Source organism: Oncorhynchus mykiss, chromosome 25 (genome assembly GCF_013265735.2).
Source record: "Oncorhynchus mykiss isolate Arlee chromosome 25, USDA_OmykA_1.1, whole genome shotgun sequence".
Classification (NCBI taxonomy): Eukaryota; Metazoa; Chordata; class Actinopteri; order Salmoniformes; family Salmonidae; genus Oncorhynchus; species Oncorhynchus mykiss.
Genome location: NC_048589.1, coordinates 33,989,629 through 34,017,109, shown reverse-complemented (window position 1 = coordinate 34,017,109; position 27,481 = coordinate 33,989,629). Strand labels below are relative to the sequence as shown.

General features: G+C 42.5%; 1 protein-coding gene across 1 annotated transcript; it reads left to right on the top strand.

Moving 5' to 3' along the window:
• The first annotated feature begins 137 nt into the window (after positions 1 to 137).
• Positions 138 to 27,113, top strand: LOC110505815 (gamma-aminobutyric acid receptor subunit rho-2-like). Its single transcript, XM_021585269.2, has 9 exons — positions 138 to 537; positions 2,293 to 2,399; positions 18,058 to 18,125; positions 21,046 to 21,269; positions 22,285 to 22,367; positions 22,677 to 22,817; positions 23,055 to 23,207; positions 23,508 to 23,728; positions 24,038 to 27,113. The coding sequence occupies exons 1-9, from the start codon at positions 377 to 379 to the stop codon at positions 24,386 to 24,388; spliced, it is 1,509 nt and encodes a 502-aa protein (XP_021440944.2). The 5' UTR covers positions 138 to 376; the 3' UTR covers positions 24,389 to 27,113.
• Positions 27,114 to 27,481: the final 368 nt, after the last annotated feature.

The window sequence follows — 27,481 nt, the reverse complement described above, 5'->3', positions numbered from 1 at the left end:
CACTACATACTCATACATGGTTTCATCAAGCATGTTTAACATGCCAGTAGTGTAGACGCGGTGCTCCATACCTGCATGTGTGCTTGCTGTGAGTCTGCGTCTGCTACAATGACCAACAGTGTGGTTGCGACCGACTGCTGCGCGCATCGAAACAACTGTGTAGTTGCTAACCAATGACAATCGGAGGAAATCTTTCGGAGTATAGATTCCCAAGCAGCCGTATTTATACACAACCTACACATCATCAAACCCTTTTGCAATGCCTGTCAGAACGCTTGGTTGTCCGTGAGCGAGAAGATGCGTTGGTATTCAAAGCCGTATACCTGTAGGACAAGTCATGGACTGAACGGGCTTTTGGACTCACTTGTGGAATTTTATGCTTGCCCGTGGCACGATGCCTTATCTGACTAAACCGCTGTTTTTACTCTTCTGTTTGGTCGTCACCGGGGAATGCCGTAGGCTTGGACACCGAGTACGGAGATGGACGGAAACCGTGGAGACGGCAAAGCATGGACCAGAGACCACAAAGCATGGCCCGTAAGTGGTACCCGAATATTGATCACCCAGGTGTGGGTTTTTGGTGCGCAATGGTTCAAGATCTGTTCCATGTCTGTCTGTCAACATGGTTCATTGCTATGATGTGTCTGGTCATCTGAGGGGTACACAATATTATTTTTCATCAAAGGTTTAATTTCACTAAACTTGATATCACTCTTTCTTGATGCAGTAGATTGGAACATCATGATAAACGTTGATGATGATGAAGTAGAAAAATTGTTGATGATCATTGCGACGAAGATGATGATTATAAACATAGTGATTGTGATGATCCACGCAGACAATCAAAATGCAGTGTTAATATAGCCTAATCATTCATTGTGCACTGCAGACAGAATTGGACATGGAAAAATATTAAATAACTACAGTCATTATAAGGGATATATGAGAAAGAGCTCTATCTGGTAGCAATTGAGCCTGAGGATGAGGTTAAAGAGTGACAGAAAGCAATACAAATGCATCATGACCCAGACAGAAGGTGGTCGTTTCAAGTTTTACACTAGACAGCCAGGTTAGAACCTATAGGTAGGTACTTGTTGTTCCTACTCATCAATGACAGGTTAGCAGCTGGTTGCCAGTGGCTCCAGTACGATCAAAGCACGACCACGTCTCTCAGGCACGTTTTGTCTATCTGTCAAAGATGGGAGCGTGCTGCAGATAACATGTTACTGTTATCATCAGGGCCAGCTCCAGGCATAAAGGCAGGCATAAAGGCACTGGGAAGCTTGATAAGCTAGCTCACATTGCTAATAATAACGCTACCTAGATTGCTTACATTGACATATGGTCAAACTAACTACATTCTCCATATTGACAAGTTCTAATTGTCTAAAAATGATTTGTAATCATCTTTTGATTGAAAAGGTGAAAGGTCGGTAGTTAAACATCACAGCTTAGCTACTCCAGGAACATCATTTTCTCAGAGTTTCCCATTTGGAGGGTCGTTCAAGTGCAATTTCCCACTGGGAACTATGAGCTTCTAGTACCACATGAAAACAGTAATGGCCAAACATGTAGAATAGCAGGAAATTTGCTTTAAAATTAATTTGAAAAACTTTTAAAAATGATCTCCACCCCAAAATTTGTTCTCATTTTAATTTTCTCTCCGCCCCATGGCAAAATGTGTAGAACTTCAGAAAACTTGCTTTAAAACTGGAACATTTTCTCTACACCCACCCGATGGCAAAATGTGTAGAATTGCAGGAAATTAACTCTAAAATAAAAAATGTTCTCTCCACCATCAATCCGGGGGGGAACTAAAATGTCTCACTTAGGGCCCCAAAAAGCTAGAGTTGGCCCTGGTTATCATTGAAAAGCAACATTTCCCATTCAGCTTTGATTGTGCTTGATATATATGTTTTTTATTTAACCTTTATTTACGCAGTTCTATTGTAGTTCTATTGTTCCCATAGAGACCAAGGTCTCTTTGGCAAGGGAGCCCTTTACAAGAATAGGCACATTTGTAACCAGATCATTTAATGGAGTCAAAGGCTTCCCAAATAGCACCCTATTCCCTATATAGTGCACTACTTTTGTGCACGACCAGAGCCCTATTACATTATGCTCATAAGTAGTACACTAGGGAAAAGGGTCCCGTTTAGGACACAGACACATTCAGATTCCTAATGGCTTTCGCAATAACGCTCATTTAGAATGTCCTTTGTGTAAATCATTCCACCGATTATCAACTCATCATTCATTAATATGGTGTTGTCTTGTTTTGTCATCTCCCAGTTCCTTGACAAAGAAACCTCCAGATGTGACCAAGAATCGCAAGCTGAAGACAGAGCAGCTTCTGAAAGTAGATGATCATGATTTCACCATGAGGCCGGCATTTGGAGGTAGGGATCACACACACGCGCACGCACACGCATGCACACACACTGGCCGAAGAGACCAGATATGCTCTTATTGGATGGTTTTGGGGGACCCCATTTGTATGTAAGATGTCATGTAAAACACAACATGCAGGAACTGCTGTTAGATTTCCCATTCGTAGTATTTACTTACCTTAGTTGAATGCACTCACTCTAAGTCACTCTGGATAATAACATCTGCTGAATGTGAAATGGTAATGCCACGTATGCCATTTCCATAGTGCTAGTTCACTTCACTTAGTTACTGATTTCAATGGTTTAGCTGTTAGTTCATTCAGAGTACTGTCCAGCATGACAGGTCAATTACACACCTTCAGTAAAGGGAGAGAATGTGCTCAATTCTTATCCTCCAATTACATAAAATAAAACGTTATTTATACAGCACATTTCAGACATGGAATGCAACAAAATTATCTTTGCAGGGGAAAAAACTAATTAAAAACATGAAATATTTACCACAAAACAAACATAACAGGATAAAAAACGAAAGAATAACAATAAAACGATGAACGATTAAAAAGCACACTAAGGAAAAGCAAAGCTAAAACGGTGTTTCAAGATTTAAAAAAAACAATTATCCACCGTTTTGCCCCGCTCAGGATCTCTTGGAAGGCTACTCCAGAGGCTGGGGGTATAGTAACTAAAGGCTGCCTCTCCATGCCTCTTGGTCTGAGGCTTTGGGAGAGTTAAAAGGCCAGAGGACCTGAGGGACCTACTGGGTACGTAACTTAAAAGCATGTCTGACATGTATTGGGGTGCACAATCGTGGGTTGATTTAAAAACTAGATTGGTTAAATAGATCCTAAACCAATTTAGAACTCGACCGGAGAGTGCAACCCACCTCTCCAGTCTGTCAAGAAGGACATCATGGTCAACAGTGTCGAATGCATCACCTTAAATCCAAGAGTACAAGGACAGAGAAATGTTTGGCATCTGTGTTTGTCTTGCTTGACTGACACCCAGCCTATTGTTGGTTACTTATCTCTGAAATATGCTGCAAACTCATCACATTTAGATGTGGAGGAAAGTTCACATAGGTTTGTGGGGTTAGGATTTATCAGGCCATCAATGGTCAAGAAGACAATTGTCAAATTATTCTGATTATTAGTGATCAAGTTAGAAAAATGAGCCCGTCTGGTATTTCTAATCGCCTTGTAATAGTTTTATTTTTATTTTTTTAAATTTTATTTCACCTTTATTTAACCAGGTAGGCTAGTTGAGAACAAGTTCTCATTTGCAACTGCAACCTGGCCAAGATAAAGCATAGCAGTGTGAACAGACAACACAGAGTTACACATGGAGTAAACAATTAACAAGTCAATAACACAGTAGAAAAAAAAGAGAGTCTATATACATTTTGTGCAAAAGGCATGAGGAGGTAGGCAAATAATTACAATTTTGCAGATTAACACTGGAGTGATAAATGATCAGATGGTCATGTACAGGTAGAGATATTGGTGTGCAAAAGAGCAGAAAAGTAAATAAATAAAAACAGTATGGGGATGAGGTAGGTAAAATTGGGTGGGCTATTTACCGATAGACTATGTACAGCTGCAGCGATCGGTTAGCTGCTCAGATAGCAGATGTTTGAAATTGGTGAGGGAGATAAAAGTCTCCAATTTCAGCGATTTTTGCAATTCGTTCCAGTCACAGGCAGCAGAGAACTGGAACGAAAGGCGGCCAAATGAGGTGTTGGCTTTAGGGATGATCAGTGAGATACACCTGCTGGAGCGCGTGCTACGGGTGGGTGTTGCCTTCGTGACCAGTGAACTGAGATAAGGCGGAGCTTTACCTAGCATGGACTTGTAGATGACCTGAAGCCAGTGGGTCTGGCGACGAATATGTAGCGAGGGCCAGCCGACTAGAGCATACAGGTCGCAGTGGTGGGTGGTATAAGGTGCTTTAGTAACAAAACAGATGGCACTGTGATAAACTGCATCCAGTTTGCTGAGTAGAGTGTTGGAAGCTATTTTGTAGATGACATCGCCGAAGTCGAGGATCGGTAGGATAGTCAGTTTTACTAGGGTAAGTTTGGCGGCGTGAGTGAAGGAGGCTTTGTTGTGGAATAGAAAGCCGACTCTAGATTTGATTTTAGATTGGAGATGTTTGATATGAGTCTGGAAGGAGAGTTTACAGTCTAGCCAGACACCTAGGTACTTATAGATGTCCACATATTCTAGGTCGGAACCATCCAGGGTGGTGATGCTAGTCGGGCGTGCGGGTGCAGGCAGCGAACGGTTGAAAAGCATGCATTTGGTTTTACTAGCGTTTAAGAGCAGTTGGAGGCCACGGAAGGAGTGTTGTATGGCATTGAAGCTCGTTTGGAGGTTAGATAGCACAGTGTCCAAGGACGGGCCGGAAGTATACAGAAGTCGGTATATAGTATAAAGTCGGTATAAAGTTGAAGTCGGAAGTTTACATACACCTTAGCCATTTAATCCTAGTAAAAATTCCCTGTCTTAGGTCAGTTAGGATCACCACTTTATTTTAAGAATGTGAAATGTCAGAATAATAGTAGAGAGAATAATTTATTTCAGCTTTTATTTCTTTCATCACATTCCCAGTGGGTCAGATGTTTACATACACTCAATTAGTATTTGGTAGCATTGCCATTAAATTGATTAACCTGGGTCAAACATTTCGGGTAGCCTTCCAGAAGCTTCCCACAATAAGTTGGGTGAATTTTGGCCCATTCGTCCTGACAGAGCTGGTGTAACTGAGGCAGGTTTGTAGGCCTCCTTGCTCGCACACGCTTTTTCAGTTCTGCCCACAAATTTTTTATAGGATTGAGGTCAGGCCTTTGTGATGGCCACTCCAATACCTTGACTTTGTTGTCCTTAAGCCATTTTTCCACTACTTTGGAAGTATGCTTGGGGTCATTGTCCATTTGGAAGACCCATTTGTGACCAAGCTTAAACTTATGTCTTGAGATGTTGCTTCAATATATCCACGTAATTTCCCTTCTCATGAAGCCATCTATTTTGTGAACATGATGCTGCCACCCCTATGCTTCACGGTTGGGATAGTGTTTTTTAGCTTGCAAACCTCCCCCTTTTTCCTCCAAACATAACAATTATTATAACATTATGGCTAAACAGTTCTATTTTTGTCTCATCAGACCAGAGGACATTTCTCCAAAAAAGTATGATCTTTGTCTCCATGTGCAGTTGCAAACCGTAGTCTGGCTTTTTTATGGCGGTTTTGGAGCAGTGGCTTCTTCCTTGCTGAGCGTCCTTTCAGGTTATGTCAATATAGGACTTGTTTTACTGTGGATATAGATACTTTTGTACTTGTTTCCTCCAGCATCTTCACAAGGTCCATTGCTGTTGTTCTGAGATTGATTTGCACTTTTCGCACCAAAGTACGTTAATCTCTAGGAGACAGAACGCGTCTCCTTCCTGAGCGGTATGACGGCTGCGTGGTCCAATGGTGTTTATACTTGCGTACTATTGTTTGTACAGATGAACGTGGTACCTTCAGGCATTTGGAAACGCCCAAGGATGAACTAGACTTGTGGAGGTCTACAATTTTTTTTCTGAGGTCTTGGCTGATTTATTTTGATTTTCCCATGATGTCAAGTAAAGAGGCACTGAGTTTGAAGGTAGGCCTTGAAATACATCCACAGGTACACCTCCAATTGACTCAAATGATGTCAATTAGCCTATCAGAAGCTTCTAAAGTCATGACATAATTAACTGGAATTTTCTAAGCTGTTTAAAAGCACAGTCAACTTATTGTATGTAAACTTCTGACCCACTGGAATTGTGATACAGTGAATTATAAGTGAAATAATCTGTCTGTAAACAATTGTTGGAATAATTACTTGTGTCATGCACAAAGTATATGTCCTAACCGAATTGCCAAAACTATAGTTTGTTAACAAGAAATTTGTGGAGTGGTTGAAAAACGAGTTTTATTGACTCCAACCTAAGTGTATTTAAACTTCCGACTTCAACTGTATATGCCAAGTTACTCACTCAGAATATCCTAATGGACCTGCAACTTCTCCTGCTTGTTAGAAAAGCAAAGCACAAAGTTAGGTTCTTACTGTCTGGAACCTATAAATACTTTGCCATAAGTATAATTATTCAGTAGTTGCGTAATCAATTAGATTTGCTGTCTTGGACCTGAGTTTTAAGCATAGATTTAGAGTAAGTAGAGCGGACATCCCCATTCAAGTCAATGATGCCATAACGGGTGCACTGATTCTATCCTATTCTACTCTATTTTAATTCTATGGTTTTAAGCCTCTTTTTCGGTTACCTCCGAATAATTACATTTCTGACAACCAGCTACCCCACTCTAAAGCATCTGAAAATGAATTTTTCAAGCTGTCTACTAAGTTGGCACATACTGTAAACTTTAGCTTGTTATAGCCTACAAACTTGACTCCTCGTGTTCTTTGTGCAGTAGCGTGTTGAGAACAGTTCATGAGATGCTTCATGGATTTCCTGCTCAAACTGTAAGTGAATTTAGAGAGTATTTCTTAGTGCTTTGAGTCTTTGAAATCTAAGCAGTAGACTTGTATTATTGGATGTGTTCAGATGAGACTGTTGCTCAGGGCTAGTCTTTGTGTTGATGCACATAAAAGTTTGCTTCGTTCGTCGCAGCCGAGAAATCTACCACCCCAAACTTTAGGATTGTTTTCTTTGTGACAAAGACAGCTTTTTTAACGATGTTTGGAGATGCTGCATTTGAAAACGAGAGAAAAGAGAGGACAGAAAGAAAGAGCATGCGCAAGTCTTCTTTCCTTTTGATGTTATCTTCTCAACTTGTTTCTTGTTTGGAGCCGATCTGATGAAAGTTTCTGTTTTGGGGGGTGTAGAGGGGCTTGTCTCCTCTCCTCGACTGTGACAGGGATCATTACTGCAGGGGAACGAATGTGTGGCACATCGATCAGCAGGGGGTCACACACACACACACACACACACACACACACACACACACACACACACACACACACACACACACACACACACACAAGGATACATGGAAACTCACCCAGGCTCAAACAGTAACAGTATTCTCCTCTCCTCTCCTCTCCGCTCCTCTCCTCTCCTCTCCTCTCCTCTCCTCTCCTCTCCTCTCCTCTCCTCTCCTCTCCTCTCCTCTCCTTGAAGAGAAACACGCCTGTGGAGTTACACAGGACTAGTACAGAGGATCTAGTGGTTTGTAACTTAACTTTCTGCATGCAAATGGCCCAGTAAAGGAGATTTTCCCTGTACATGTTTGGCTTATTTTAGCCCCTCTCCTTGCATTTTAAAAGGCTGTGGGAAGTTTAAGGCTAATGTGTGCATGTCTTGGGACCCATACAGTTATTAGGCTTACATTATGAAACTGTTGCCCTCCTACCCTTAGACTGTATAGTCATATAGTTTGACATTTCAGGTGTTTCATGCGACAAAAGTGAAAAGGTCTAATCTAGTGCATTGGTAGGATGGATTCATTGCTATTAATCCTGGGTAAAATAGTGCATTAATGCATTAATCTTGCTTATCCATGAAAAGGGGAGTAGTCTGGTATCATGTGATGCATGGAGATGTAGAGAGAGAGAGCACTGTGCAAGATTCACATGATAATGGGTACTGGATGTTAAGTGAAGCCACAGTATGCATGCTTTTCAGAAATGTGCTGGTTTAGTGGAATTAAGGATTTATCTCAGTCCACAAGGTCAACAGTGAGGTTCACTCTACTCTTTAACCACCACAATAAATCACACAGTGAAGTTCCCTCTCACAGCTGAGGAGTGGTAAGGAGAGGAGAGGAAGGAAGATGAGAGCAGAGCAGAGCAGAGCAGAGCAGAGGAGAGGAGAGGAGAGGAGAGGAGAGGAGAGGAGAGGAGAGGAGAGGAGTGGAGAGGAAGGGAGTGGAGAGGAAGGGAGTGGAGAGGAGAGGAGAGGAGAGGAGAGGAGAGGAGAGGAGAGGAGAGGAGAGGAGAGGAGAGGAGAGGAGAGGAGAGGAGAGGAGAGGAGAGGAGAGGAGAGGAAAAGAGAGAGAGGAGAGGAAGGGAGATGAGAGGAGAGGAAGGAGATGAGAGGAGAGGAGAGGAAGAGAGAGGAGAGGAAGGGAGAGGAGAGAAGAGGAGAGGCCAACACATTGTAAACACTTTTGCCACTGTGTACACAGAGACATTACTTCTCTATGGCTGGAATATGACTATGCTCTGCTGTGACATTCATGAATCTGCCAACTCAGAAGTGTCATGAACAGCAGTGGTCGTTAACATAATCCTGAACCACCCAAGTGGCGTGCTCTCCCGTGTATGTGTGTACTGTTTTATGTGTGTGTGTATTTGTGTTTTTGTGTCTGTCCGTCCGTCTGTCCGTCTGTCTGTCTGTGTGTTAGAGGTCGACCGGCATGGCCGATTAATTAGGGCCGATTTCAAGGTTTCATAACAATCGGTAATCAGCATTTTGGACGCCGATTACATTGCATTCCACGAGGAAAATGTGTGGCAGGCTGACCACCTGTTACGCGAGTGCAGCAAGGAGCCAAGGAAAGTTGCTAGCTAGCATTAAACTTACCTTATAAAAAACAATCAATATTATTATAATTATAATTAATAATTATATTATAATTAAGTCTATGATTTGATATTTGATAGAGCAGTCTGACTGAGCGGTGTTAGGCAGCAGCAGGCTCGTAAACATTAATTCAAACGTCACTGTGTTTGCCAGCAGCTCTTAGCAATGCTTGAGTCACAGCGCTGTTTATGACTTCAACTCCTGAGATTCCTAAGACAACAACATAGCATGGCAGCAACACATGACGGTTGCGACACAACATGACAATAACATGGTAGCAACACAACATGGCAGCAGCACAATATGGTAGCAGCACAACACTGTAGCAGTACAAAACATGGTGCAAACATTGTTGGGCACAGACAACAGCACAAAGGGCAAGAAGGTAGAAACAACAATACATCACACAAAGAAGCCACAACTGTCAGTGAGTGTCCATGATTGAGTCTTTGAAGGAAGAAATGTAGCTAAAACTGTCCAGTAAAATAGCTCTGCAGTGGCTGCTATAGCCTTAAGGCGTTCGCATGCTTCCCAGCTGAAATAGTTCAGAAGAGTTTGTGCATATATTATGATTACATTTTGTGACATTTTTGTTCATTTTATACTTCGGTAAGTTTTTTTTGGGGGGGGGGGGGGGCTGTTCGAGCACACACATTTTTTTCTCAAGGCTAGCCAAAGTCAGTAGCTGAAGTCTGTAGCCGAAGTTTACGCCTCTTCGTCGGTGATTGGTCAACAGTAGGGATTATTTTTTTAGTTTTCAGTATTTCATTGAGAAATACTGCACCAGACATTATTGTTATTATTAGTATTTATTTTTTATTAACCCATACACCACCTGCTAAACCTCTTAGTTAGATGTCAAATTGAGCGACTAAGATCTCCTTGAGTTATTTTAGATTCATTCAGACTATTCTGTCTATGGTGTCTCAAGATGGACAAACTGTACTATTGCCACGTTTTTCTAATTGTTCAAGCAAATGTCTTTTAAGGAAGTATGCGAGCACCAGCCGAACTGAAGCATGCTGACGCCTTAGCCTAGCCTACCCATAGCATCTAGATTGGTATTGCCCGCTGTAGCTAGCTGCTAGCCTTAGTTTAGCTTAGCCTAGCCGGAAACATGGCTGGATTTGGGGCAGAGGGAAAAATGTGCAGTTTATCATCCCATTCTACACATTTTGTTATGAGGCTAAGAGAACATTTAGCAGATTCAAAGCTAATTTCCTGCAATTCTGCACATTTTGCCATGTCTAGAATTGAGACTTACAGATGGCCCTCAACCAAAAAAATCATATATATATATATATATATATATTCAGGTCGGAGCCCCGGGGCACATGCACTTCGTGCCCATTCGTAAATCCAGCTCTTGCCGGAAATGCTAACGATCATGACCAGATTAAGATGGCAGGGGTTTCTCCTGCTGACCGCGTGGATTAGCACATGATGCACCAGGGACTTCTGCCGACAGCTGTTTACCATCCATAACTCTCTTTCCCAACAAACAGACGAAATGGGCTGCAAGCCTAGCTCAGTTTAAAGGACACAGTTAAAAGTACTGAGTAGTACTGAGATTTACAGTACAGACAGTAATGAGAAGTACTGAGATTTACAGTACAGACAGTAATGAGAAGTACTGAGATTTACAGTACAGACAGTAATGAGAAGTACTGAGATTTACAGTACAGACAGTACTGAGTAGTACTGAGATTTACAGTACAGACATTAATGAGAAGTACTAAGACTTACAATACAGTTAGTACTGAGTTGTACTAAGACATACAGTACAGACAGTAATGAGTATAAGTATTACTGTAACATACATAACACTAGTAGTGACATCGTCTTACTGAACAACATTGTTGGGGTGATAAATATATTTAAATTTAGACTTTTTCTGAATTCCAAATGGCATCTTATTTTCTACATAGTGCACTGCTTAGGAATAGAGTACTGTATGTGATGTAGCCTCAAGACATTACCAGTTTGCAAATGTTTTCTTTTTTTCAAGTGAGACCCCATGTCTGTAGGCCTATTTCACCCAAACTTTGCTCCACAAAGCACTAAAAGATGGCAACATGAGGTCCTTGGACAGAAGTGCATGGGGTTTGCATCAGTGCATTTTTTATTTAGTCACTCCAGGAGGTCTTTTTACCCTCAGTTGATGTCCTTTAAAGACATTTTATGTGCAATATGCTGCCACGTTTCTGATGTGGAGTTGGAGTGTCAATATTATGAGTTTTTCATTAATTCATAGGCCTACTATTAAATCATTCATATCATCCTTTAATGCAAATTGACTCCAGACAACTTCTGTCTGTACACAATGTAGAGCCCTGGTGTAAACAGTGTAATACTCCTGATAAGAGTGTCTAGACTGCTGCACTATTACAGTCGCCACTTAGTTCAATGAGTTGAGATGTCACCAACACAGTAAATGTTTTTAACTTTCCCTACCAAAGGAGTGCTTTTGCTGTTTCAACTAAGGCTCCATACATACTTAAAGGGGAATGGTAACACTCTCCTTAAAATTACCCCTTTTTGCAATTATTATTTATAGTAAAGTAATGCATAAAGATGAATAAAATAAATACATTTGTCTATAGAGTTTTATTATAATGTAACTCTAAACAAAAATTAAATGGAGTGTTCAAATCCTTTTTAACTTTTGACATTTTGAAATCCCACACATCCCAGTCAAGTCATGGTATCGATATTATCATTATTTTTTACATACTGTAACTCTAAATCAGCATGTTTGTTTTGAAATAGAAATTCAATGTACCAGCCATCACCATGCTGTTAATGTATTTATCTCAAGTTGTAAAAAGAGAACATTGTATTGATGACTACTATGCAGAAACAGTCAGAAACTATTGATCTCCTGGGTCTCTTTTAGTCCAAATGTCAGAACTGGGACAAATTTAGGGCAAATCGAACCAAGGTCAGAATGAAAGGATGCAGATTGGCTAACTGTGTGTGTGTGTGGGGGGGGGGCTTATCTGATATCCATAAGCCTGATATACACACACGCACACACACACTGAGTTAAAAACCATAGGGAAATGAAAAGGTTTGCCCAGTGGGGAGTGGGGGGTGTTTATTCCAACATTGTACCAGCATGGTTCACCCAACACAGAGTCGTATGAATGTGGATCTAACCCGATCACAGATTCCCCAGGAGAGATATGTACATACATTGTACCAGCATGGTTCACCCAACACAGAGTCGTATGAATGTGGATCTAACCCGATCACAGATTCCCCAGGAGAGATATGTACATACATTGTACCAGCATGGTTCACCCAACACAGAGTCATATGAATGTGGATCTAACCCGATCACAGATTCCCCAGGAGAGATATGTACATACATTGTACCAGCATGGTTCACCCAACACAGAGTCATATGAATGTGGATCTAACCCGATCACAGATTCCCCAGGAGAGATATGTACATACATTGTACCAGCATGGTTCACCCAACACAGAGTCATATGAATGTGGATCTAACCCGATCACAGATTCCCCAGGAGAGATATGTACATACATTGTACCAGCATGGTTCACCCAACACAGAGTCGTATGAATGTGGATCTAACCCGATCACAGATTCCCCAGGAGAGATATGTACATACATTGTACCAGCATGGTTCACCCAACACAGAGTCATATGAATGTGGATCTAACCCGATCACAGATTCCCCAGGAGAGATATGTACATACATTGTACCAGCATGGTTCACCCAACACAGAGTCATATGAATGTGGATCTAACCCGATCACAGATTCCCCAGGAGAGATATGTACATACATTGTACCAGCATGGTTCACCCAACACAGAGTCATATGAATGTGGATCTAACCCGATCACAGATTCCCCAGGAGAGATATGTACATACATTGAAACAAATAACCAACAGGTTGTAGGATGTGTTGCTGCGTAATATACAGTACTATCTATGGCAGAGTGAAACAACCATGCAACTCCAGTTCTAGATCGTTCCTCTGGCTATAGTTATGTGTCCACATGATGTTAATAGATGTCATTTAGAGTGAGGATGTAGCACTTAGGTTAGTTACAGTATTGTCTGTGCTAGTTATCCCAATTAACGAAAGCCTTTATTTCACCCAGTGATGCAAACACAAATAGGAAGTTGCATCATGTACATCATATCGCATGTAGTGGCAAAGCTGGTTTGTTCTATAATTGCTTCCACAGACAAGCTAATAACCATGCATCTTATTAGGGGAAAGAGAGGCACATCTCTGCAATTCCCAAATGGCACCCTATTCCCTAAATAGTACACTACTTTTGACCAGAGTCCTATGAGCCCTGGTCAAAAGTAGTGCACTATAAAGGGAATAGGGTGCCATTTGGGATGCTCTTTCTCAGCCCATATACTCTGATTGATGAAGAAGACGGATTCAGAAGCAAAACACTTGGAATACGTTCCTCATTAAGAACTTGGAATACGTTCCTCATTAAGTGATTTTGAACCACATAAAATCTAAAAGCAGCTGGCAGGCAAATCCACATTTACAACCTCTTCTGAAATGTCAGCTATAATTTATATTTTCTGTAATCATGTCTTCGCTGCAGTGAATCTGTCTCCATACATCAGTAGATGCTATTCTATCCAGATAATATTTAGGGTTTGTACCCCTCTGCCTCTCACAGACAGTGTATGTTTAGATCCCAAATGTCAACCTATTCCAATGGCTGTGGTCAAAACACTATAAATGGAATATGATGCTATTTCAGATGCAGACAGTGATAATTCCTTTATCATTTTAGTAATCCCAAAGTGCCATAAAGACCCCTCCTCTGCTGCTGTCTCAATGGCTTTGGAAGGCACTGACTCTAATCTGGCATTTATCGTCTCCTCTAATCTCATCAGATTGCAGACTGTATTGATACATAAAGTGTATGACATAGAGGTATGCAGGACAGTATTTGCTGCTGCGTGACAGTACGTGTTATACATACTGCACCAGACTGGCAATGTGAAGTGGTCTGATTAAAATTATACTCATTTTCAGGAGGTCGTAGGTTGTCTGAAACGTAACGTGTTGCATCAGGTCAGAGAAGTGAGTCCAGATGTCATTCAACTGTGTGCTGTAACCTATGTTCTTCATCCTGGGCTCGTATTTCTCAAGCGTCTCAGAGTAGGAGTGCTGATCTAGGATTAGCACCCCCCAGTCCTTTCATTTTTTAAAATATATATATAAAAAACAAAACTGATCCTAGATCACCACTCCTACTCTGAGACGCTTGTGCCGAGTTTCCATCTGAGATTTTACCCCATTGTTCTACCCAAAAGGCTCAGACTTTTCTGCTTCCATCTATGCAGGCCAGCACCCCATGTCTCACTGGGCCACGGCTCCAACGGACCTGCTCTGATTTAGATTCACTGATACTTTTCAGATTGTATTTACATAACAATGACTAACTGTGAACTTTAACACTTACTTACAAAGCGTTATGCTTGCCACAAGTCTTTAGTGTCACACTCCTGATAGAAGCACCATAATACTAGAGATCACATTATCATTAAACACTGATGACAAGCTGGTGTGGGGTAAGTCTTAGGTGGAAGTGCAACATGGATGAATATTGAATATGGCCCTGTGGGTCTCGTATGGTCCTCCTTTGAATTACACAGATTTAAAATGTACTTACTGGTGGCCCCTGTGGGTGTAACAGGGATACTGCAAGTCCAGTTATTACATGGAAAGGCAGAGAAGACAGAGGCTTTTCCAGAACTTGGCCTAGTTTTTGTTGTCAGAGTGCAGTTGCGTAATGTGGGCTTGATTCTTTGCTCTTCTGCCCCCGAACTGCTGAATTGGTTCTAAACCCTATCGTTTCCGCTCCCTTTAAGTCTACAGTACTAGACTTGAGTCAGGTTTTGACGAGTGAGTCATTGCCGAGCAACAATTTCGCTGTAAAGTTCAAAGCTGAATCATTGACTTATTTGCCTGTAAGGAAATACGGTACAGAAGCTGTAACTAGGTGTCGCAGTCTATGAGCCACCTGATACTTTAAATACGGTACATCCGCTGTAACTAGGTGTCGCAGTCTATGAGCCACCTGATACTTTAAATACGGTACAGAAGCTGTAACTAGGTGTCACAGTCTATGAGCCACCTGATACTTTAAATACGGTACATCCGCTGTAACTAGGTGTCACAGTCTATGAGCCACCTGATACTTTAAATACGGTACAGAAGCTGTAACTAGGTGTCACAGTCTATGAGCCACCTGATACTTTAAATACGGTACATCCGCTGTAACTAGGTGTCACAGTCTATGAGCCACCTGATACTTTAAATACGGTACAGAAGCTGTAACTAGGTGTCACAGTCTATGAGCCACCTGATACTTTAAATACGGTACATCCACTGTAACTAGGTGTCACAGTCTATGAGCCACCTGATACTTTAAATACGGTACAGAAGCTGTAACTAGGTGTCACAGTCTATGAGCCACCTGATACTTTAAATACGGTACATCCGCTGTAACTAGGCGTCGCAGTCTATGAGCCACCTGATACTTTAAATACGGTACAGAAGCTGTAACTAGGTGTCACAGTCTATGAGCCACCTGATACTTTAAATACGGTACATCCGCTGTAACTAGGTGTCACAGTCTATGAGCCACCTGATACTTTAAATACGGTACAGAAGCTGTAACTAGGCGTCGCAGTCTATGAGCCACCTGATACTTTAAATACGGTACAGAAGCTGTAACTAGGTGTCACAGTCTATGAGCCACCTGATACTTTAAATACGGTACATCCGCTGTAACTAGGTGTCACAGTCTATGAGCCACCTGATACTTTAAATACGGTACAGAAGCTGTAACTAGGTGTCACAGTCTATGAGCCACCTGATACTTTAAATACGGTACAGAAGCTGTAACTAGGTGTCACAGTCTATGAGCCACCTGATACTTTAAATACGGTACATCCACTGTAACTAGGTGTCGCAGTCTATGAGCCACCTGATACTTTAAATACGGTACAGAAGCTGTAACTAGGTGTCGCAGTCTATGAGCCACCTGATACTTTAAATACGGTACAGAAGCTGTAACTAGGTGTCGCAGTCTATGAGCCACCTGATACTTTAAATACGGTACATCCGCTGTAACTAGGTGTCACAGTCTATGAGCCACCTGATACTTTAAATACGGTACAGAAGCTGTAACTAGGTGTCGCAGTCTATGAGCCACCTGATACTTTAAATACGGTACAGAAGCTGTAACTAGGTGTCACAGTCTATGAGCCACCTGATACTTTAAATACGGTACAGAAGCTGTAACTAGGTGTCGCAGTCTATGAGCCACCTGATACTTTAAATACGGTACATCCACTGTAACTAGGTGTCACAGTCTATGAGCCACCTGATACTTTAAATACGGTACAGAAGCTGTAACTAGGTGTCACAGTCTATGAGCCACCTGATACTTTAAATACGGTACAGAAGCTGTAACTAGGTGTCGCAGTCTATGAGCCACCTGATACTTTAAATACGGTACAGAAGCTGTAACTAGGTGTCACAGTCTATGAGCCACCTGATACTTTAAATACGGTACAGAAGCTGTAACTAGGTGTCACAGTCTATGAGCCACCTGATACTTTAAATACGGTACAGAAGCTGTAACTAGGTGTCGCAGTCTATGAGCCACCTGATACTTTAAATACGGTACAGAAGCTGTAACTAGGTGTCACAGTCTATGAGCCACCTGATACTTTAAATACGGTACAGAAGCTGTAACTAGGTGTCACAGTCTATGAGCCACCTGATACTTTAAATACGGTACATCCGCTGTAACTAGGTGTCACAGTCTATGAGCCACCTGATACTTTAAATACGGTACAGAAGCTGTAACTAGGTGTCGCAGTCTATGAGCCACCTGATACTTTAAATACGGTACATCCGCTGTAACTAGGTGTCACAGTCTATGAGCCACCTGATACTTTAAATACGGTACAGAAGCTGTAACTAGGTGTCACAGTCTATGAGCCACCTGATACTTTAAATACGGTACAGAAGCTGTAACTAGGTGTCACAGTCTATGAGCCACCTGATACTTTAAATACAGTACATCCGCTGTAACTATGTGTCGCAGTCTATGAGCCACCTGATACTTTTAGTACGGTACAGAAGCTGTAACTAGGTGTCACAGTCTATGAGCCACCTGATACTTTAAATACGGTACAGAAGCTGTAACTAGGTGTCGCAGTCTATGAGCCACCTGATACTTTAAATACGGTACAGAAGCTGTAACTAGGTGTCGCAGTCTATGAGCCACCTGATACTTTAAATACGGTACAGAAGCTGTAACTAGGTGTCGCAGTCTATGAGCCACCTGATACTTTAAATACGGTACATCCGCTGTAACTAGGTGTCGCAGTCTATGAGCCACCTGATACTTTAAATACGGTACAGAAGCTGTAACTAGGTGTCACAGTCTATGAGCCACCTGATACTTTAAATACGGTACAGAAGCTGTAACTAGGTGTCGCAGTCTATGAGCCACCTGATACTTTAAATACAGTACATCCGCTGTAACTAGGTGTAGCAGTCTATGAGCCACCTGATACTTTAAATACGGTACAGAAGCTGTAACTAGGTGTCACAGTCTATGAGCCACCTGATACTTTAAATACAGTACATCCGCTGTAACTAGGTGTCACAGTCTATGAGCCACCTGATACTTTAAATACGGTACAGAAGCTGTAACTAGGTGTCGCAGTCTATGAGCCACCTGATACTTTAAATACGGTACAGAAGCTGTAACTAGGTGTCGCAGTCTATGAGCCACTTGATACTGGCATACTTTAGTTTGTTTAAAGCAAAATGAACACAGACGCTGCCTCGCTCCAAAACCAAGGTGCATGACTTGAGGAGCTAACTAAAGAGAAGAGGAAATATAGCAACTTGGAGAACATTGGAAGTGGATCAAAATGCTTGTTCATTGTTAAAACCAACACTTTTTGTCCCATAGTCTTCATACGTGTTTCTGTATGTTGTATATCAATATGCTGTAGTTTGTTCAAATCATTTTTTTCTGTGGTTTCTTTCTTTTTGTTTCCCAGGCCCTGCTATCCCAGTCGGAGTGGACGTACAGGTGGAGAGCCTGGATAGCATCTCAGAAGTCGACATGGTAGGTTGAAGCTATCCCATTTCTGTACTCTGAAGTTATGACGCAACAGCTTCAACTCCGCATTGTGGAAATTTTGTGAGAGTAAAATCACCACATCATTAACATTTAAGTCATTATTTCCTGTATCCAAATTGACACGGTTTGTTGGAGTATTTTTGTGCTAGCTAAATCCCTTGAGATCTAACAGACTGTAACATATTGATAGTCGTTATTGACCATGCAGATGGGCATCATAATGATGGGTACTCCCAACTGTTGCTATTATTATATAATGAGAGTGGGCTGAAAGAGGGGGTGAGAGGAAGAGGAGGAGGAGGGGTAGTAGGAGGGGGTGGAGGTGTGGAGGAAGAGGTGTAAGTGGAGGAGGAGAAGGCGTAATGGGAGGAGGAGTAAAAGGAGGCAGGGGAGGAGGAGGCGTAAGTGGAGGAGGGGTAGTAGGAGTGGGTAGAGGTGGGGAGGAGGAGGAGGAGAAGGCGTAAGTGGAGGAGGAGGCGTAAGGGCAGGAGGACTAGAAGTAGGAGGGTTGTAGGAGTGGATGGAAATGGAGAGGAGGAGGCAGAGGAGGAGGCGTAAGTGGAGGAGGAGGAGGAGGAGGAGGGGTAATAGGAGGGGAGGAGGAGTAGGCTGAGGAGGAGGCGTAAGTGGAGGAGGAGAAGGCATAAGGGGAGGAGGAGGAGGAAGAGGCAAATGAGGAGGAGGAAGAGGCAGAGGAGGAGGCGTAAGTGGAGAAGGAGGAGGAAGAGGCAGAGGAGGAGGAGGAAGAGGCAGAGGAGGAGGAGGAAGATGCAGAGGAGGAGTAGGCGTAAGTGGAGAAGGAGGAGGAAGAGGCAGAGGAGGAGGAGGAAGAGGCAGAGGAGGAGGAGGAAGAGGCAGAGGAGGAGGAGGAAGAGGCAGAGGAGGAGGAGGCGTAAGTGGAGAAGGAGGAGGAGGAGGCAGAGGAGAAGGAGGCAGAGGAGGAGGAGGAAGAGGCAGAGGAGGAGGAGGCGTAAGTGAAGAAGGAGGAGGAAAAGGCAGAGGAGGAGGAGGAAGAGGCAGAGGAGGAGGAGGCGTAAGTGGAGGAGGAGAAGGATAAGGTTTCAGTTTCTTTGTAGTAGAGCTCAACCCCAGAGGTGTGAGAGGTTGAAAAGAAATCAAAGATACTGACCTGAACTTATCTGCTCTGTCAGTTGACTTTCAGCCTACACTTAATTTCAGCCCCAACAGGATTTGAACCCAAAGTTCTATAAGCTCTGACAGCTGGGTTTAAGACTTGCATTTATATAATATAGTACTTTTTGCAAAGTCATAGCTTTATTTTCTGGGTATAATTCACTCATTGGATAACTCAACCCCAAATGTCCTCAGTAGCATAGTTACTATGCTTGAGTATGATGATTCACTGGACATAGTTACTATCTTAGAGTATGATGATTCACTGGACATAGTTACTATCCTAGAGTATGATGATTCACTGGACATAGTTACTATCATAGAGTATGATGATTCACTGGGTGTAGTTACTATCATAGAGTATGATGATTCACTGGACATAGTTACTATCCTAGAGTATGATGATTCACTGGGTGTAGTTACTATCCTAGAGTATGATGATTCACTGGGTGTAGTTACTATCCTAGAGTATGATGATTCACTGGGTGTAGTTACTATCATAGAGTATGATGATTCACTGGGTGTAGTTACTATGCTAGAGTATGATGATTCACTGGGTGTAGTTACTATCTTAGAGTATGATGATTCACTGGACATAGTTACTATCCTAGAGTATGATGATTCACTGGGTGTAGTTACTATGCTAGAGTATGATGATTCACTGGGTGTAGTTACTATGCTAGAGTATGATGATTCACTGGGTGTAGTTACTATCTTAGAGTATGATGATTCACTGGGTGTAGTTACTATCCTAGAGTATGATGATTCACTGGACATAGTTACTATGCTAGAGTATGATGATTCACTGGGTTTAGTTACTATCCTAGAGTATGATGATTCACTGGGTGTAGTTACTATCATAGAGTATGATGATTCACTGGGTGTAGTTACTATCATAGAGTATGATGATTCACTGGGTGTAGTTACTATGCTAGAATATGATGATTCACTGGGTGTAGTTACTATCCTAGAATATGATGATTCACTGGACATAGTTACTATGCTAGAGTATGATGATTCACTGGACATAGTTACTATCCTAGAGTATGATGTTTCACTGGGTGTAGTTACTATGCTAGAGTATGATGATTCACTGGGTGTAGTTACTATGCTAGAGTATGATGATTCACTGGGTGTAGTTACTATCCTAGAGTATGATGATTCACTGGGTGTAGTTACTATCTTAGAGTATGATGATTCACTGGGTATAGTTACTATGCTAGAGTATGATGATTCACTGGGTGTAGTTACTATGCTAGAGTATGATGATTCACTGGGTGTAGTTACTATCATAGAGTATGATGATTCATGATGATTCACTGGGTGTAGTTACTATCCTAGAGTATGATGATTCATTGGGTGTAGTTACTATGCTAGAGTATGATGATTCACTGGGTGTAGTTACTATGCTAGAGTATGATGATTCACTGGGTGTAGTTACTATGCTAGAGTATGATGATTTACTGGGTGTAGTTACTATGCTAGAGTATGATGGTTCACTGGACATAGTTACTATGCTAGAGTATGATGATTCACTGGGTGTAGTTACTATCCTGGAGTATGATGATTCACTGGGTGTAGTTACTTTCCTAGAGTATGATGATTCACTGGGTGTAGTTACTATCCTAGAGTATGATGGTTCACTGGACATAGTTACTATCCTAGAATATGATGATTCACTGGGTATAGTTACTGTCCTGTTTCCATTTTCCGGTCATCCACACGCTAGTTAGACATTAAACCCTTCCCTTCCTCTCCTCTCCTCCAATAGGACTTCACCATGACCCTGTACCTGAGACACTATTGGAAGGACGAGCGTCTGTCCTTCACCAGCTCCACCAATAAGAGCATGACATTTGACGGGCGTCTGGTCAAGAAGATCTGGGTGCCCGATGTGTTCTTCGTCCACTCCAAGAGATCCTTCATCCATGACACCACCACAGTCAACATCATGCTCAGGGTCTTTCCCGACGGACACGTTCTGTACAGCCTGAGGTGGAGCTGGGATGCTTTGGGGACTAGGGTTGCAAAATTCCAGTCACTTTTCCAAAATTCCCTTGTTTTCAAGAAATCCTGGTTGGAAGATTCCCTGAATCAGAGGTAGCAGGAAATCCAGAATCCTCCAACCAGGTTTTCTGGAAAATCTAGGCATTTTTGCAACCTTACTGGGGACATTGTGCAGGTCATTCTTTGTCATGCAGGGTTGGGATCAATTCAGATTTCAATGAACTTTCTAAATTGACTGGTGCTAGTGCTGGGCTGAAACAAAAACCTACACACGCTGCTCCAAAGTGATTGACTGCTCATATTGTCAATACTTGGAATGATGTACTTAGCTGTTGACTTAAGAATTGTAAATGTATTCAGTTTGGAATATTAATAGTATCCTAACTTTTTATACTAAACATAACATGCTCCTGTGCAGGATGTAGGTATGTTGACACCTAGACAAGAAGATACATTTGCATTTTGCTCCTGTTGTTAGTTAAAATTAGAAATGTGCTTCTGGCTGGTGATGTTTTTTTATTTATTTTTTTACCTGTTTTTGAAAACTAGGCCAAAATGTGAAGGTACTACTAAGTTGTTGTTTAATGCCAGATAGTTTGGTCTTTTATGCTGCTCAAAGTCATTCACCAGACTATAGATGCACAAATTGTGTTTTAATGGCTTGAGAACATGCTCATTGTTATTCATGACAGTTTTTTTTCACATCGTCTACTACATACAGTTATAGTCCGTGTTGAAGTTTTGAATTGGTGTGTGTGGAACAGTAAGGACAACATAATGGACCAAATGTATTTGGTGTTGTGAACATGTGATCCAGTGTAGCGAGACCGCACTCCAAAAAATGAGATTTTCCAAGTTCTTTGATGCTATTTATTTATTTCAGAAGGCAAAAAGAGCCTATAATATCTACAAGAACGTAATGTTATGTGTTGTATAAGGCTCATGGAGGAATCGTAAAGTTGTCGATGTCACATCATGGATCTGTGTTGTCCTTACTGTACAGGGTGACAGTGACAGCAGCCTGTAACATGGACTTCAGCCGCTTCCCTTTGGACACCCAGTCCTGCTCCCTGGAGCTAGAGAGCTGTGAGTAGGCTAACTTTCAGAGTTTCATTGAAAATCTTCATTGACCTTTAGAAAATATGTCAGGGCATACTATTTAGTATTTTTTTCGTCTACAGTATACACAAACAGAACAGTATTATTGAGAAAATCTAAATGTTTTTAAGCTTTGAATAATTAGATGAGTAGACAGGCAAAGAGTAGAGACCCACAGATGTCAATTTCATTGAAAACATCATTGATTCAACCAGTGGGGGATGTCAGAAAGACAGGGATTGAACTCTGGCCCACACAGGCACCACTTGTATCTCTAACGTTGGTTGTACCCCCCAGATGCATATACGGATGAGGACCTGATGCTGTACTGGAAGAGTGGGGATGAGTCCTTGAGTACGGATGACCGTATCTCCTTGTCTCAGTTCCTCATCCAGAAGTTCCACACCACATCTCGGCTGGCCTTCTACAGCAGTACTGGTAATAATCACCATAACCATGTGAGAATCACACATTCCCAGAAAAAATCTGGTAACTTTGCAAAAATTCTCTGGTTTTTCAGAAATCCTTGGTTGGAATAAGCAGAAAACCTGGAATCCTTCAACCAAAATTTCTGAAAAACCTGGGAATTTTTGGAATGCTACCAGCATTTTTCAAACCTACCAGTGATATTATTATTGATCCATACCTACCCATTGTGTTCCTCCTCATGTACAGGCTGGTACAACCGTCTGTACATCAACTTCACCCTGCGGAGACACATCTTCTTCTTCCTGCTTCAGACCTACTTCCCGGCTACCCTCATGGTTATGCTGTCTTGGGTGTCCTTCTGGATCGACCGCAGGGCCGTCCCAGCTCGTGTCTCCCTGGGTAAGATGCTAGCGCTACTATGGAAGATCAATATTCAGAAGTGGTACAGTTAATGCTGTTTCTAGTGCTGCTTAATCCCCTCATTGCCAGATGTCAGGCTTTCTGTAGTTTTTCAGTTATTACATTTTTATTTCAGAGGTTGGAACAATAAAGCCATCTCTGTCAGACCTTTTTAAAGTGCTGGTGGATGATGAAAGTAAACATATTTAAAGATAGTTTGATTCTTCGACAGGGTCTGACTGTCTTCTTGGAAAAGAATACAGAAGAGAGCAGTCTTGAACTCTTGTTATTTCCTTGCAGGTATCACTACAGTGCTCACCATGTCCACCATCATCACTGGAGTCAACGCCTCCATGCCCAGAGTATCCTACATCAAAGCAGTGGACATCTACCTGTGGGTCAGCTTCGTGTTTGTCTTCCTGTCTGTCCTGGAGTACGCTGCTGTCAACTACTTGTCCACTGCACAGGACCGCAGGGAACGCAAGATGAGAGACGAGATGAGGGAAAGGGCCAGGTCACAGGTAATAAATTGCTACCACAGTACTGTGTGTCTAAAACCTTTTTCCAAGACAAAATCGCAATATCTCTTGAGAATACAGTTTGCTCTTCATTTCATGCAGTTTGGTTGGATTAACAGACACTTCTGACGCTTATACTTCCTTGTCTCTTCTATGGCCAAATCTAACGTATGCCAACACATTCATTTTTTATCAAATCTCTCATTGACATGAATTCAAAAGTTCAAATTACAGGCTTTCATCTCAAGTTAGTTTAGTTCCATTTTCCCTGGCACAACCTCTGTCTTTCTCACCTTCTCTCCTGACCTGCAGTCGCTGCCCTGCACCTGTGGCATGTCCCAGACCAGGACCATGCTATTAGACGGGACCTACAGCGAGGCGGACACTAACAGCCTGGCCGGCTACACCTCAGGAACTATGGGGCCCGAGGAGGACATGGATATGCCCCGCGACATGATGACTGAGAAGCAGCCTCCTGGAGAACATACAGTGGTCCACCTGTCTGCCAGCAGCGAGTCAACGACAACCAAGAAGAAAGGCATCAGGGCCCTCAATATTATCCAGAATACACACACCATCGACAAGTACTCCAGGATGTTATTCCCTGGCTCCTATATCCTATTCAACATAATCTACTGGTGTTCATACTGTTTAGGAGCGTAGGGTCTACTGTTTAGGAGCGTAGGGTCTACTGTTTAGGAGCGTAGAGTCTACTGTTTAGGAGCGTAGGGCCTACTGTTTAGGAGCGTAGAGTCTACTGTTTAGGAGCGTAGGGTCTACTGTTTAGGAGCGTAGGGTCTACTGTTTAGGAGCGTAGAGTCTACTGTTTAGGAGCGTAGGGTCTACTGTTTAGGAGCGTAGGGTCTACTGTTTAGGAGCGTAGGGTCTACTGTTTAGGAGCGTAGAGTCTACTGTTTAGGAGAGTAGAGTCTACTGTTTAGGAGCGTAGAGTCTACTGTTTAGGAGAGTAGAGTCTACTGTTTAGGAGCGTAGGGTCTACTGTTTAGGAGCGTAGGGTCTACTGTTTAGGAGCGTAGGGTCTACTGTTTAGGAGCGTAGGGTCTACTGTTTAGGAGCGTAGGGTCTACTGTTTAGGAGCGTAGAGTCTACTGTTTAGGAGCGTAGGGTCTACTGTTTAGGAGCGTAGGGTCTACTGTTTAGGAGCGTAGGATCTACTGTTTAGGAGCGTAGAGTCTAATGTTTAGGAGCGTAGGGTCTACTGTTTAGGAGCGTAGGGTCTACTGTTTAGGAGCGTAGGGTCTAATGTTTAGGAGCGTAGGATCGAATGTTTAGGAGCGTAGAGTCTAATGTTTAGGAGCGCAGAGTCTACTGTTTAGGAGCGTAGGATCGAATGTTTAGGAGCGTAGGGTCTAATGTTTAGGAGCGTGGAGTCTACTGTTTAGGAGCGTAGGGTCTAATGTTTAGGAGCGTAGGATCGAATGTTTAGGAGCGTAGAGTCTAATGTTTAGGAGCGCAGAGTCTACTGTTTAGGAGCGTAGGATCGAATGTTTAGGAGCGTAGGGTCTAATGTTTAGGAGCGTAGAGTCTACTGTTTAGGAGCGTAGGGTCTCTTGTTTAGTAGCGTAGGGTCTAATGTTTAGGAGCGTAGGATCTAATGTTTAGGAGCGTAGGGTCTAATGTTTAGGAGCGTAGGGTCTCTTGTTTAGGAGCGTAGGGGCTAATGTTTAGGAGCGTAGGGTCTACTGTTTAGGAGCGTAGGGTCTACTGTTTAGGAGCGTAGAGTCTACTGTTTAGGAGCGTAGAGTCTACTGTTTAGGAGCGTAGGGTCTACTGTTTAGGAGCGTAGAGTCTACTGTTTAGGAGCGTAGGGTCTACTGTTTAGGAGCGTAGGGTCTACTGTTTAGGAGCGTAGGGTCTACTGTTTAGGAGCGTAGAGTCTACTGTTTAGGAGCGTAGGGTCTACTGTTTAGGAGCGTAGGGTCTACTGTTTAGGAGCGTAGGATCTACTGTTTAGGAGCGTAGAGTCTAATGTTTAGGAGCGTAGGGTCTACTGTTTAGGAGCGTAGGGTCTACTGTTTAGGAGCGTAGAGTCTACTGTTTAGGAGCGTAGGGTCTACTGTTTAGGAGCGTAGGGTCTACTGTTTAGGAGCGTAGGGTCTACTGTTTAGGAGCGTAGAGTCTACTGTTTAGGAGCGTAGGGTCTACTGTTTAGGAGCGTAGGGTCTACTGTTTAGGAGCGTAGGATCTACTGTTTAGGAGCGTAGAGTCTAATGTTTAGGAGCGTAGGATCAAATGTTTAGGAGCGTAGGGTCTAATGTTTAGGAGCGTAGAGTCTACTGTTTAGGAGCGTAGGGTCTAATGTTTAGGAGCGTAGGATCGAATGTTTAGGAGCGTAGAGTCTAATGTTTAGGAGCGCAGAGTCTACTGTTTAGGAGCGTAGGATCGAATGTTTAGGAGCGTAGGGTCTAATGTTTAGGAGCGTAGAGTCTACTGTTTAGGAGCGTAGGGTCTAATGTTTAGGAGCGTAGGATCGAATGTTTAGGAGCGTAGAGTCTAATGTTTAGGAGCGCAGAGTCTACTGTTTAGGAGCGTAGGATCGAATGTTTAGGAGCGTAGGGTCTAATGTTTAGGAGCGTAGAGTCTACTGTTTAGGAGCGTAGGGTCTCTTGTTTAGTAGCGTAGGGTCTAATGTTTAGGAGCGTAGGATCTAATGTTTAGGAGCGTAGGGTCTAATGTTTAGGAGCGTAGGGTCTCTTGTTTAGGAGCGTAGGGTCTAATGTTTAGGAGCGTAGGGTCTAATGTTTAGGAGCGTAGGGTCTAATGTTTAGGAGCGTAGGGTCTAATGTTTAGGCGCAGTATTGGCCCTGGTCAATTGTAGTGCACTATCTAGGAAATAGGGTGCCATTTGGGATGCATCCTATGTTCATCAAATGAATGTGTTTAACACACTCATCAAGGACAAGAGAGGCTGCAGTTGGTGTTTACATGGACATTTGGTACTAATGGCTAATATTTAGGATGGACTTTTGACTGCGGCACTGGCCTATATGAGACTGATCTATCCTGAAAAAATATATAAATGCAACATGCAACAATTTCAATAATTTTACTGAGTTACAGAAATCAACCAATTGAAATTAATTTCTTATGTCCTAATCTATGGATTTCACATGACTGGGCAGGGGCACAGCCATGGGTGGGCCTGGGAGGGCATAGGCACACCCACTGGGGAGCCAGGCCCAGCCAATCAGAATGAGTTTTTCTCCACAAAAGGGCTTTATTACTGATATAAATATTCCTCAGTCCCATCAGCTGCCTGGGTGGCTGGTCTCAGATGAAGAAGTTGGATGTGGAGGTCTTGGGCTGGCGTGGTTACACGTGGTCTGCGTTTGTGAGGCCAGTTGGACGTACTGCCAAATTCTCTAAAACGACGGTGGAGGCGGCTTATGGTAGAGAAATTAACATTAATTTTTCTGGCAACAGCTCTGGACATTCTTGCAGTCAGTATGACAATTGAACGCTCCCTCAAAACTTGAGACATCTGTGGTATTGTGTTGTGTGACACAACTGCACATTTTAGAGAGGCCTTTTATTGCCCCCAGCACAAGGTGCACCTATGTAAGTGTCATGCTGTTTAATCAACTTCTTGTTTTGCCTGTCAGGTGGATGAATTATCTTGGCAAAGGATAAATGCTCACAAACAGGGATGATATTTGTGCATATGGAATATTTCTGGGATCTTTTATTTCAGCTCATGAAACATGGGACCAACACTTTACATGTTGCATTTATATT